At 43.6% G+C, this 12,618-nt stretch overlaps 1 protein-coding gene across 1 annotated transcript; it reads left to right on the top strand.

Moving 5' to 3' along the window:
• Positions 1 to 1,795: 1,795 nt before the first annotated feature.
• rpn1 (ribophorin I) lies at positions 1,796 to 7,386 on the top strand. The gene is made up of 10 exons (XM_022200221.2): positions 1,796 to 2,162; positions 3,383 to 3,447; positions 3,759 to 4,065; positions 4,157 to 4,366; positions 4,451 to 4,643; positions 4,827 to 4,926; positions 5,014 to 5,152; positions 5,876 to 5,995; positions 6,114 to 6,359; positions 6,439 to 7,386. Exons 1-10 carry the CDS (start codon positions 1,923 to 1,925, stop codon positions 6,619 to 6,621), a joined length of 1,803 nt encoding a protein of 600 aa, XP_022055913.1. The 5' UTR covers positions 1,796 to 1,922; the 3' UTR covers positions 6,622 to 7,386.
• Positions 7,387 to 12,618: the final 5,232 nt, after the last annotated feature.

Genomic DNA, 12,618 nt, shown 5'->3' with positions numbered 1-12,618 from the left:
GTTGTTTTCTCTGGACCAGATCCTTGCTTGTGTTGCATCTACTCTCAGATGTATGCACATACATCCATCCATTCTCTATACACCGCTTTATCCTCACTGGGGTCGCAGGGGGTGCTGGAGCCTATCCCAGCTGACTCGGGCGAAGGCAAGGGACACATTGGACAGGTCACCAGTCTGTTGCAGGGCTACATATACAGACAAACAATCAGACTCACATTCACACCTATGGGCAATTTTAGAGTAACCAATTAACCTCAGCGTATTTTTGGACTGTGGGAGGAAGCCGGAGTGCACGGAGAAAACCCACAAACTCCATGCAAAAAGACCCCAGGCTCAGGCCGGGATTTGAACTGGGGATCTTCTTGCTGCAAGGCGAAAGTGCTAACCACTACGTCACTGTGCAGCCCCCAGATGTACTCCGTCGCTTTGGATAAAAGCTAAATGAAATTGTAGAAGGATAGGATGATAGTGTGGTTCAGTTAGACCACTATGTACTACATAGGGTGCTGACAAAGCCATGATTAACCAGACTCAACTTATAAATAAATATCCTGTACAGAAGTGAATCTGAGTTGACTTATTAAGAGCTTTGGTTTTCACACATTACTTGAACAACTTTACAACACAGTTCTGGCAAACAAAGCTACAAGTTGGAAAACCATGATTTTTCTTTTAACCGATAACAACACTCCTCCAGTTGTAACCCCTTAACCTATCATACCTGCTTAATGATTGTCTTAATATTGACCATAAATTAAACAGAAGTAAAAGAAATTCTCACAAGACATGTCTTTGATTGGCACCATGCTACATACAATACATACTCCATTTTAAAAGCTCTTATGAGTGCCAATCACAGGACAACCATTCAGCACCTTAAGGTAAAAAAAATTAAGGTTCTGTGGTTGGTGGAATACAGAACTAGACAAGACAGAAATAATAGCAATTTTTGATTAAATTTACACTACAAACTAGACCTGGTTTGGATAATTCTATCAAAACAGGGTTGTACCGCTAAAAACCACACATACAGAACTCCTAGAGCTATATTATTTATCAAATGATGCCACCTTAAAAACTGCTCTACAGCTGTCATGAAGAAAATAACTTCAAGAATTTTTTAACTCAAAAACTAATGTTATCAGTGACTTCAGATTTCATACATGGTCAACTCAATCAATATTTGCCGCTTTATAAAACTGTTAAACTGAAGATGATCAGGGGTGGAGAATTCAGTCAAGTGAGGCAGAAATACACCGTCATGCTCAGTCATTAATCAGCAGCTCTCTGACAACTTATAAAAGCGACACCAGTCCGCCGAAACCTGGGATCGAACCAAGGACCTTTAGATCTTCGGTCTAACGCGCTCCTAACTTCGGCCAGTATAACACGAAACATACGTCATAAAATTCCATATATAAAGTAAGAGATGTTTCGGTAATTACAGGCATTGACTGACAGGCAGCGATGAAAATGCGCATGGCACTTTCACAAGAATTCAATTCAGTTATTCAGCGGTGTAAATGTGACTTATTATTATACAGACTTAAAATCGACACAGTTGACTATCAACAGGACACCAGCACACACATTTAATGGTCACTCAGTCCAACAAGCAACAAAGCATGAAAATAAAGCGACACTCATTTAATTTCAAAATAGTTCTATCTCTAGAAAATCCAAACTACGCGATTGCCTCTGCGTCTGTGTCAGAATTCACAGTTGCTCCGGAGCACGGATTGTCATTAAACATAGACGCACATCACGTTACAAAGAGCGCGCCGTGACGTCATCACGTTTGACTGAATGAAGCGTCATCCTTTCTGATGTAGAGCGGCACGGCGGCCTTTCTTCGCTGCTCTGCATTTCCTCCCGTCTTTACCGCTCAAACCCCTGGATTTCAGCCCATTTTGTATTTAACCATGACACGAAGGTGGACACTTCCCGCCGCTTGCCTGCTCCTTCTGGCGGCTGTATGCTCTGAGGTTTCCGCGGACGGTTTGGTGAACGAGGATGTGAAGAGGACAGTGGACCTGGGAACTCATCTGGCCAAGATCACTGCGGAGATCGTGCTGTCCAACCAGGGACACTCTTCCGTTCACAGCTTTGTCTTGGCTGTGGAGGCTGACCTGGCCCCGCACCTGGCCTACATAGGAGCTTCGGTGAGTTAAACATTAATGAATGAAACATCGCCAACGCCTCTACCTGTAACCGGCTAGATAGCGTTAGCATGTTAGCCACTTTGTAGTAAGCTACACGCATCTTGACTGGATAAAACGTGTAACTCGTTTGTTTGTTTTGTTCTGGGGAGGTGTGGGCAGTAGAGTTGCAGAGGTTACCAGCATGTCGCCTTAGAAAATAGTAATGTGTTTATTGGATGCATGGAAACACAGCTACTAGCTATGAAATGCTATTCAATGCGCTGCTGCGAGGAATGAGCTGGGAAGTCAGTTAGCCACAGTTAGCCAGAGCTGGCTACTATCGCAGTTCTGTGTTGCTAAATGCAATGCATTCACACCAGCCCATGGCGTGCAGTTGTGAACTCAACCAAGACTATATCGAATCACTTTGATTTGCTAACAATGTGGATAACAGCGAGTTAACTTCCCCAGGGCTCCACGCTCTGTCAGCGGCTGAATGACACGTATGCGCTGGGCAGCTCACTTCCGTGTGTGGCTGCGCACAGGCCTGCCCCCTCTAGTATGAATGAAACTCACAAAGCTCCGTTTGCACACAGAATCATAAGCTACACGCGATTTCTTCTGTAGATTATCATCCGTTGCATTATAAGGCTCAAAAATTACTTAGATCTTGCTTGTAAGTCAAGTGAAGTCACCGTAGTTGACGATGTTAGAAAAATGTTTTGACACAAAGAGTGGCGCATAGAAGATGAGCCTGGTATCAACGTGAGACCTTTCATTTGCTTGATCTGACCTAATAGTTACCCCATATGATGACATGATCCATGAAAGTTTACTTAAAATGCACTTTTGCAAGCTTTGTCCAGTGGATTATCAGAAAGCAGTGGTTGATGCAATGCTTGTTTCTACTACTGTCATAGACATTAAACTATCAGAAATATTATATATAGCATGATGCTGATGCTCAAAGTAAGTTTTAGAGAAAATCGTTCTAAACAAAGATTAGAAGTTAAACCTAACACCTGCAGTATCCCTAAAAATTATTGGGTTGCAGTTTTTGCAGCACTCTAAAGTGTTTTTCTCCTTGAAAATGTCATGTTCAGCTGAACTGAATATATGCAAAGTGGTAAAATAAATTTATGAACTTATGTGATTAATGTGCAGTAACAACACTTTTTTACCATCATGAATGGGGGGAGGTGTTTTCATTTCAAAGAGCTTTAACAGCTGCGTTTTCTCAGGTGAAGGGTGATGAAGAGGAGGATGGCACACTTGAACTTGAGCAGACAACAATTCAGGGCCAAAGGTAAGAGATGAAAATTATCATCTAAACTTCTTTAACTGTATAAACTGACACGCAGGTTTCATGGTCCAGTTGAATCTTCAAAGTCCCACACTGAGTGAACTGACTCGGAGGTATCAGTGGTGTTTCTGATGAACTTCTTCTCTGCCTTTAGCTCCAGCAGTAAAAAAAAAAGTCACAACACAAACTGTCCTGTTAAACTGATTTCTTACAGTCTGTAGCTTTAAATATGCAAAAAACAACAAAAAATTATATTATATTATCATTGTGCATAATCATCTCACACTTGATCTCTGTTATCTTTTGTCCAACAGTGGGGAGTTTTACAAAGTGCACCTGCCGTCCAGTCTGGCTGCAGGCGCTCAGCTGAAAGCAAAGGTGGAGATGACCTTCAGCCATGTCCTGAAGCCCTTCCCCACACACATCACCCAGGCTGAGCGCCAGCTGGTCATTTTCCAGGGGAACCACTACCTATACTCCCCATATCCCACTCGCAGCCAGACCACGCGTGTCCGCCTGGCGTCCAAGACTGTGGAGAGCTACACCAAGTTGGGCAACCCCAGCAAGACCGATGAGATCATTGAGTACGGGCCTTTCCGTGACGTGGCTCCATTCAGCGAGGTACAGCTCTGACCACATTTGAATAGCTTGGAGCGAAGCTGCAAAACAGCTGCTAACAAATTTGAATATGCATTCGTTCTCTACTGTCCAGGATACAATGAAGATCCACTATGAGAACAACACGCCCTTCCTCACCATCAGTAGCATCACTCGCACCATTGAGGTGTCTCACTGGGGCAATATTGCTGTGGAGGAAACAATCGACCTGAGGCACACAGGAGCCATCCTGAAGGGCCCGTTTTCCCGTTATGATTACCAGCGGCAGTCAGACAGCGGCATCTCATCTGTCAAGTCCTTCAAGGTTTGTTGCTTTACATAGAAACCAGTGACTTGTTTTCACTGTTTTGGTGATTATTATGGTGACTATCATTTTTCTCTTTAACAGACTATCCTTCCCGCCTCGGCCCAAGACGTTTACTACAGAGATGAGATTGGCAACATCTCCACCTCCCATCTGCAGGTTCTGGATGACTCGGTGGAGGTGGAGGTCAGGCCACGTTTCCCCTTGTTTGGAGGCTGGAAGACCCACTACATCATCGGCTACAATCTGCCTAGCTATGAGTACCTCTACACCCTGGGTGAGCAGATTTCTTATATCCCTAAGGGCAGAATATTTAAGGCAAAGAATTAAAACAAAGACAATGCCAAGGGCTGATTCAGCATTGGAGATGCCTTCTGTCATGATAACTTGAACCTATCCTTCTGAATCACTGAATCCCAGGATGTGTTTGCTTATATGTCGTGTTATTTTTACGCCCCAGGTGACCAGTATGCACTGAAGATGAGACTAGTTGACCATGTGTATGATGACCAGGTCATCGACTCCATGACTGTGAAAATCATCCTGCCAGAGGGAGCTAGGTAAGTGTTTGTAAGCAAATCTACAATATGCAGATGTTTGCAATGGCTGGTGTTGATTTCTCTTATTTCCCCGTCTTGTCTCATCAGAAACATCAACGTGGAAACTCCTTACAAAATCACTCGCATGCCAAACCAGCTGCACTACACGTATCTGGATACTTTTGGCCGACCAGTGCTGGTTGCCACAAAGAACAACCTGGTGGAGCAACACATTCAAGATGTTGTGGTAAGATGAAGTGTAAAAAAAAAAAAAAGACAAATTCAGCCATACTATAGCAAACACACAAGCATGTAAATGATATGTAGCAGCTGATTCACAATAAGTTTTAGCAATATAACACGCAGTTACAATAGTGTTATTAAACACCGTTGTAACTTAGCTACATAAACCTACTTGTGCAACAGTTCACAACCAATTTTCTATGAAGAGCTATTACAATTCTGCAACTTCATTTAGCTTTTATTCAAAGCTACGTACATCTCAGAGTAGACACAACACAAGCAAGGATCTAATCAGGAGAAAACCACCTGGGTAAGTGCAATAAACCAAGTTCAAGTGTGATAATAGGACCTTGGTGCGTACTTACCACTATGTTTTGGTTTCCACGAGATCTAATGAATCTCACCATCTTTAGGTGCTGCTTGAAGGGATTCATACATTTAGATTTTTTTAAAGTCATGAATATGTGTATGACTTAACTGCACATTCATAATATATTTCTCAATTTGTATATTCTCTCATCTACCAAAATAAATGGGTGCAACACTTCACTTGAAGAGGCTCTGCCCAGCAAATATTTTTTTAGTTTGACTTAATTCATCAATTATGGATGTCTTTTGCACATGCCTTGATATTTTTATTTTGTTCATTATTATGTACTGTGAATATAATAAGAGCAGTAAAACCCTGTTTAAATCTGAATTAACAAACCTCCTCTCTGACTCCCAGGTTCATTATAACTTCAATAAGATCCTGATGCTGCAGGAGCCTCTCTTGGTTGTCGGAGCTTTCTACATTCTCTTCTTCACCGTCATCATCTACGTACGTCTGGACTTTGCCATCACAAAGGTAACAACACTTGTGTCTCCCTGTTGGCCTCCTTGAGCTGCTAGTCTGCATATCACTGCATTTATTTAGTTCGTCACTGTGTTTTAAATCCATTTTCACTTCTTTCGTCTCTGCTCAGGATCCAGCTGCAGAGGTGCGGATGAAGGTTGCCTCCATCACAGAGCAGGTGCTGACTCTGGTCAACAAACGTCTCGGTCTGTACCGACACATGGACGAGGTGGTCAACCGTTACAAGCAGTCCCGCGACACGGGGGCGCTCAACAGCGGCCGGAAGACCCTGGAGGCCGACCACCGTGCTCTCACTAATGAAATAAGCTCGCTGCAGGCCCGCCTCAAGGCAGAGGGCTCTGACCTGGCTGATAAGGTGAGTGACATGGGTGTTGTTAGCGATATATTGCAGGTTTTTACAACGGTGATGCTAACTCCTCTGTCTGTGGTCTCAGGTCGGGGAGGTGCAGAAGCTGGACGTCCAGGTGAAGGAGCTGGTGTGCCGCTCCTGCCAGGAGGCGGAGAGACTGGTGGCGGGTAAAGTCAAGAAGGAGGCTTACATCGAGAGCGAGAAGACTCTGACCAGCAAGAGACAGGAGCTCGTCAGCCGCATCGACAGTCTGCTGGACGCCCTCTAAACTACTCCTAGCACACTCAGACACCCTTCGACAACAAAAACCGACTATTTGTATGAGAATTAAATGAAATGTGACTCATGCCTACACATTTTTTTTTGTACCATCTTTGCATCCAGACATGGACTATTAACATCTCATCTTACAGTAGTGATGAGTTTATCCAAACACTTGTGCCTTGTGATAAACTTAAGGTCACTGCTTGCTCAGCTCTTGGGCAGCCACATCACAGCTTTTTGTTTTTCAGCTGAGCTGCCCTCAAACGGAGTCACATTTGGTTCAGACTTGACTCTTTGTTTTCATGCTAAAATCTGGAGTCTTTTTTTCACTCTGAAGTATGTATGGTTAAGGGACTGTTTTTGAAATTATTAGTTGATGGGCCCACATGTTTTCGGTCTCATGTCTTTACTCACATATACTGTATTCTAAAGCCTAATCAAGTAAGATTTTTTTTTTTTTTTTTCCAATCTTACCTCTTTTGCACTTACAAGTTTTTTTCTACTGGCCCACGACTGACATTTGTTTTTGAACAAATTTGAAGCTCTGATTCTGTGTCATCCCAAATTCTTGTCTTTAATGTTCCTCACTTGTATTTTCTACATTTTGTATGATTTCTATGTTCGTTCTTTCCATTTTAGGCTGTGAGATTAAAGAATACAAGAGATTAGACTGTATGCGAGGAAAGACATGGAAGATGGAAAACGTATCTGTGAAATGGGCAATGATATGGAAAGCTGTCGAATTTGAAATAAAGTTTTGAGAAAGTCATCTTTTAGCATGTTTTTTCAGATTACACAGCAGCTATATAAAGACAATGTTTTGGTCTGTGGTTGAATAGTAAGATTTTCCTTAGTAAAATGAGCTGGAAGAGCTGGTCCACTTCTTTGTTTGCTAAGGAAAAGTGCTTTAATGCTTCCTTTTTCAAACTCATTGAGCAGAGGATACACTGGTACATATTTATACAGAGAATAATGCAGTTCCACAACGGTCAAAGCAATGCACCGTCCATGACCCACATCCACCGACACATTATTGTTAGATTCTATTAGAACTGCATTTTTTCCCCGCTCTGTCCTTTTGTCTTGACTTGATAACATTTTCCAACGGATTTCAAAGAAAAGTCGATAGAAACAGCTGTTGGCTTAACCCAGGTCTGCTTTTTTGACTGGTGTTCTAGTAAATCTGGGGAAGCAGTACCTTTTATTTATCAGAAGAGGGCGTTCTTGTGTCAAGAAGCACCACTTACTGACATTAGAGGCCCTTTTTTGTTTTGGAAATCCTCAGCAACATCACTTTACTGCATTTTTACTCTGTCAGTACCATTGAATACTCTGCTGACAAACAAATAAAAATATATCATCTGAACAGCCCAAAATAAAAATGAGCCACATTTGCACCGTGACTAGTCCCTCTTTAAACACTGGCACCTCAGAGGGAATTTCCTGCACATTGTTGTGCTACTCGTTTCAGTGAAACCCCACCTATCTGCCTCTCCTCGCCCGTCAGCGGAGCAGCTGTCCTGCCTCGATCGGAGTCTGAGCCCAGGACAAACACAAGGGTCAGTCTGAGGTCATCGCTTTCCCTCTGAGGTCACCAGAGGTCTGGCAGGTCATTTCCTGCTCCATCATAACAGCCCGGTTCCCCTCACAATGACAGCGCTCACATATTGTATGCGCCATACAATAATCATTCTGAAAATACACAGCAGGGAGAAAGTGAAGACAATGTCTGTTAGCACTGATGCTCAATGCTGGTGAAAGGCCACACAATAGCATTTCAGTTTGTGTGTTTGTATTTGAGTGGAGATTTGGAGCAGTGAGAGTCACAGAGTCTCATTCTCACAGCGGAGAACAGCAGGAACACCTCAACACCAGAGACTGAGCTCACGTCTGCTCTGTAACGACGCTACCAGGCCACACTGAGACACACAAAAAGCTGGTTGATTCGACTAAATTCAATCAGACCTTAAAGGTTTTTTCAGAACAAATAAATGTCCTTGAAAATATTTCTTTCATAGAAGATGAATCAGATTTAATTGGTAAGCTCCAGCTCATCTGCTCTCCATTTTCAGATCAAGTCCTCACATCTGACAGAGGAATACTCTGTGATGCTGGCTCATTTTTTAATATGGAAATAATTTAAAAATGAATAATTTTAACAGGATTTTTTGAACCAGTGTCTAGATTCATCAGGTTGCTAAAATAATAAAACTGAATGTACGCAAAAAAGAAATGATCTTGCACCTTTACCGGGCGCAGGGCACTCACTACTCTTCTGCAGAGTGACATAACGTGTTGTAATCATCCAAAGTTTCCTATGAACAAAAACAGCTCAGAAACACTGATGATAGGACATTTTGTGAAGGAGAAGACCCTGCACAAGCACTGTATCTGCAAGAGTTCAAGTTATTTTTGTTCTACAGTGTAAAAAGAATGTTTGTTTTTTTTACTTGGGCATAAAATTTGCATGTAGAAGCTAGTTGTGGAATTTATTTAGACTTAGATTTAAGAGACTTTCAGAGGACTCTTTAGTTGGTTCAGATGGAATCTAAAATGCTGCAGTTAGAGGAAAAAGGTTAGAAGAAAAGACTAAATCTGGCACTAGGTTTGTTTCCAAACTGCAGAAACCGACTAGTTGAGAAAAAAGGCTTTAAAGTGTGAAGGCTTCTGGCCAATTTGTGAAACAAATACATTTTATGAAGTCATATTTTAAAATATGGCCAAAAAGTCTAAATCTGTTCAGTTGTAATCAAATCTGGCCAATCCAAACGTGATTAACCATGTGATCATCATCTGTAAGTAGGAGAACGTCTGTCGATAAATGTTCTTACTTCCAGGGAGCGCTGCCACTTGACCTGCTATCACCTGCCTCTTACAGAGGCATTATCGAATGCGACTGGACCTTAAGGCTTAAGACACACATCAGTTGATTGACGCATTTACTTCCCCATATCACTGCCGCATTACTGAGCGGGCGATTTCTGGTTGAGGCCGATTGGAGGCCTTTTGGTCTTTACAGTTCTAGTCCAGGATATGATTACCGGTTGCAGAAGAGCTGCGGTTTATCTGTTGGTATGAACCGAGCAGAATACTGTTTAAACCGGAATTCATGTGCAGCACTGTATCCTGATGTGGCGAACCGTGTGTGTGTGTGCGCATGTGTGTAGCCTCGCCTGTGTGTGTGTGTGTGTGTGTGTGTGTGTGTGTGTGTGTGTGTGTGTGTGTGTGTGTGTGTGTGTGTGTGTGTGTTGAGGTGGATGGTGGGTTTTGTGCAGAGTGTTGGACTGGCTGGGCCATGTGGTTGAGCTGTCATGGTCCCCCTCAGGCCTCTCAGGGTTGATTATTATCTTCCTTTCTTGAAGTATAGCAATGATGCAGAGTGTGTGCTTTCTTTATCTGCCAGAAATAATGAATATGCAAAAAAATGTGGAGTCAAACTAGATATCGGTTGAAGGCGTAATCCACAAGTCCTGGGCCGTGTGACGTGGCGGTGATTGATTACATTGAGGGCTCACCTGCAGTACTCTCCCTCTTAATCTTTCTAGCTCTAAAATATACACACAATCACACACACATACACACAAAGACAGAGGCAGAAGTCACCAGTCAGGGAACAATATCCTGCTCAGAAGACCCTTCACAGCACACTCTCATAAATCACCGAGACAGAGCCACCACCCTCACTGTCAGCATGTTATTATGCACACTCTCAGGTCTACGTTCCTCACGACACACATTCATCCAGTCCTGCTACTCAGCCATAAAAGGATGTCATCAAAAAGAAGAAATACGAGTCGAATCTAAACGCTAAACTCGCCCTCAAACGCACACCTCACCTGCATTGACTCGCTCTGGCTCTGCTTAAAACACACATCATTACAACGGGAGCTCTGTGTGCCGAGGCCCTCTGCACCGGCCATTCCTCAGTGACAGGATGCCGGGAAGAGGGGATGAGAGGCTCCAAAGGGCGAGGTGAGGGGTGGATGAAAGCCCCGCGGCTCAGGTCCTCCGGCTCTGCGTCCTGTGCAGGTGGCAGGTGTGATGTGGCCGGGTGCAGAAGCGTGAGGGCGAGGAAGAGAAAGACAATGAAGGGATCTGTAGGACTCGTTGCAGCTGCAGGAGGCGGGGAGGAGCAGGGCTGACAGATAAGACAGTCCGACAGTCAGAGGAAGGGAAGGACAGTGTTGGGAGAGCAGAGATGGGACTTCAAACAGAGGATTGGGGTCTGAGTGCAGAGAGACACATTCTTGTCTGGCATGGAAGAGGTGGGGATGGAGGGGCATCAGGAAAGATGGCTGGCACAAAAAGCCCAAGAACCAAAGACCACAGTCGTGTTCCTCCTGTGCGGATGTTTACATCGTGCACACTTCTCCACAAATCCTCTGTACGCTCCCTATATCTGTGTGCATACTGATGTCAACCTCCCTCTCTGTATGGATTTGTATTGATGAGACAGTAATCCCCTTCCCTTGCCGCCCTTGTGTGCAACTGTCCACAGCTCCCACTAAGACCCACTGATCTCTGCCACATGGCGCTCCATCAAAGCACTGATGGTCATGCCTCTCAGGGCAAGTTTTGCCAAAAAACGCGCCCATGTGGCTCATGTATGTCCCTCAGTGCAGAGGATAAGCTGCAGATGAAGGTCTAACGCTGCGTTAGACTTTGTATCATCTTGGATCATAAGAACACAAGTGAAACAAAGCTGCCCTCTGTTAAACAGCACTCTCCTTTGAGCGCGTGCACAGACACATACACGTTTCCTACTTTCTCTATCGGACTTGATTAGAGTGACAGGGGCACTTCCCATTGGCTGTGAGAGTGGCCCTCTCCTTCCCAGGGCAGCCAATTTCCCCTACTCCAGAGCTGATAGGAAACTTTGATTGTCCACTGAGCTCAGGAGAGACAAAGAGATTTTTCCTCTTGCAATCCACATATCGCTCCATCACATCTCTTCCTACAATATCCCTTCCCACTTGCTCTCTCCTCCTTTCCTCGGCCATCTCTCCCTCTTGAATTTTCTTGCCTTATTTCCATGAACCTACACTCACTTTCTGTTGTGGGCAGCAGATTGTGAGTCCATTAAACTGGCACTGACTGCTTTGATGGGCAGGAAGCTTCACTTCATGTGGTGACATCTGCATCCTGTGACACAATCCTACACCATGTACATGATGTACTCTCTTGGCTTACCACTGTCCTCTAACAGCATTAATCTGTGAGCACAGGCAGATGCTACCAAAAGCATTTGCATACTGGTGTGTATTCATACTGGGTGTGAGGTGAACCCAGAAAGACGGGTGCGCTCAGAATAAGCGAGGCGTCTAAACATGTGGAGAACCAACAGGAAACATCTCCCCCTTTCTCTCTGGCCCTCCCTGAGAACACACTTCCTGTCAGCACTCCTCCAACGTCCTGTCCAGCCACCGGGAATCCCAGCTGGAACATTCCAGCTGTGCTCTGGTCTCCCTCCCTACTACATTATTACAGTTTCTTTGTTGCTCAATCCTTCAGAGACATTCATGCAAATACAGTGGATTCAAAAAGGAGCACAGAGACCCTTTCACTTCTTGCACAACTTAATGTTAAATGGGGAAAAAAAGGTACCAATTTTATGCACCAGTCCTGCACAAATGAATAGATTCCTAATGACAATATGCGTTTAGATTTATTTTTAAATTTCATTTTTAAAAATCAACAGCTGAAATCTCTTATTTACAAAAGTATTCAGATGCTATGCTATGACAGTGTAAAGTGTTATCTGATGCACCTTTCTAAGCTTTAGTTATCATTCAGATGTATCTAGAACTTCACTGAAGTAATAAAATAAAGTCAAACAATAAACAGTAAAAGCCACATGAAAGCAAGACCTCTGTGATAAAGTTACTGATCAAGGGAAGAGTTTAAAACCATCTCAGAGCTCTGTGTGTTCCCAGGGGCACAGTGCTTCACTAATTGTGAAAATGATCCAGTTTGGAGCCACCAAGACTCATTATGGAGTAAC

This window comes from Acanthochromis polyacanthus, chromosome 5 (assembly GCF_021347895.1).
Source record: "Acanthochromis polyacanthus isolate Apoly-LR-REF ecotype Palm Island chromosome 5, KAUST_Apoly_ChrSc, whole genome shotgun sequence".
NCBI lineage: Eukaryota > Metazoa > Chordata > Actinopteri > Pomacentridae > Acanthochromis > Acanthochromis polyacanthus.
This window is presented reverse-complemented; position numbering and strand designations above follow the sequence as displayed.

Coding starts and splice junctions, on each gene's coding strand:
- rpn1 (XM_022200221.2), top strand. CDS start 1,923: ATGACACGAAGGTGGACACTTCCCGCCGCTTGCCTGCTCCTTCTGGCG. Junction 4,644..4,826: donor TGAGTACCTCTACACCCTGG/GTGAGCAGATTT, acceptor TTTACGCCCCAG/GTGACCAGTATGCACTGAAG. Junction 5,996..6,113: donor TGGACTTTGCCATCACAAAG/GTAACAACACTT, acceptor GTCTCTGCTCAG/GATCCAGCTGCAGAGGTGCG.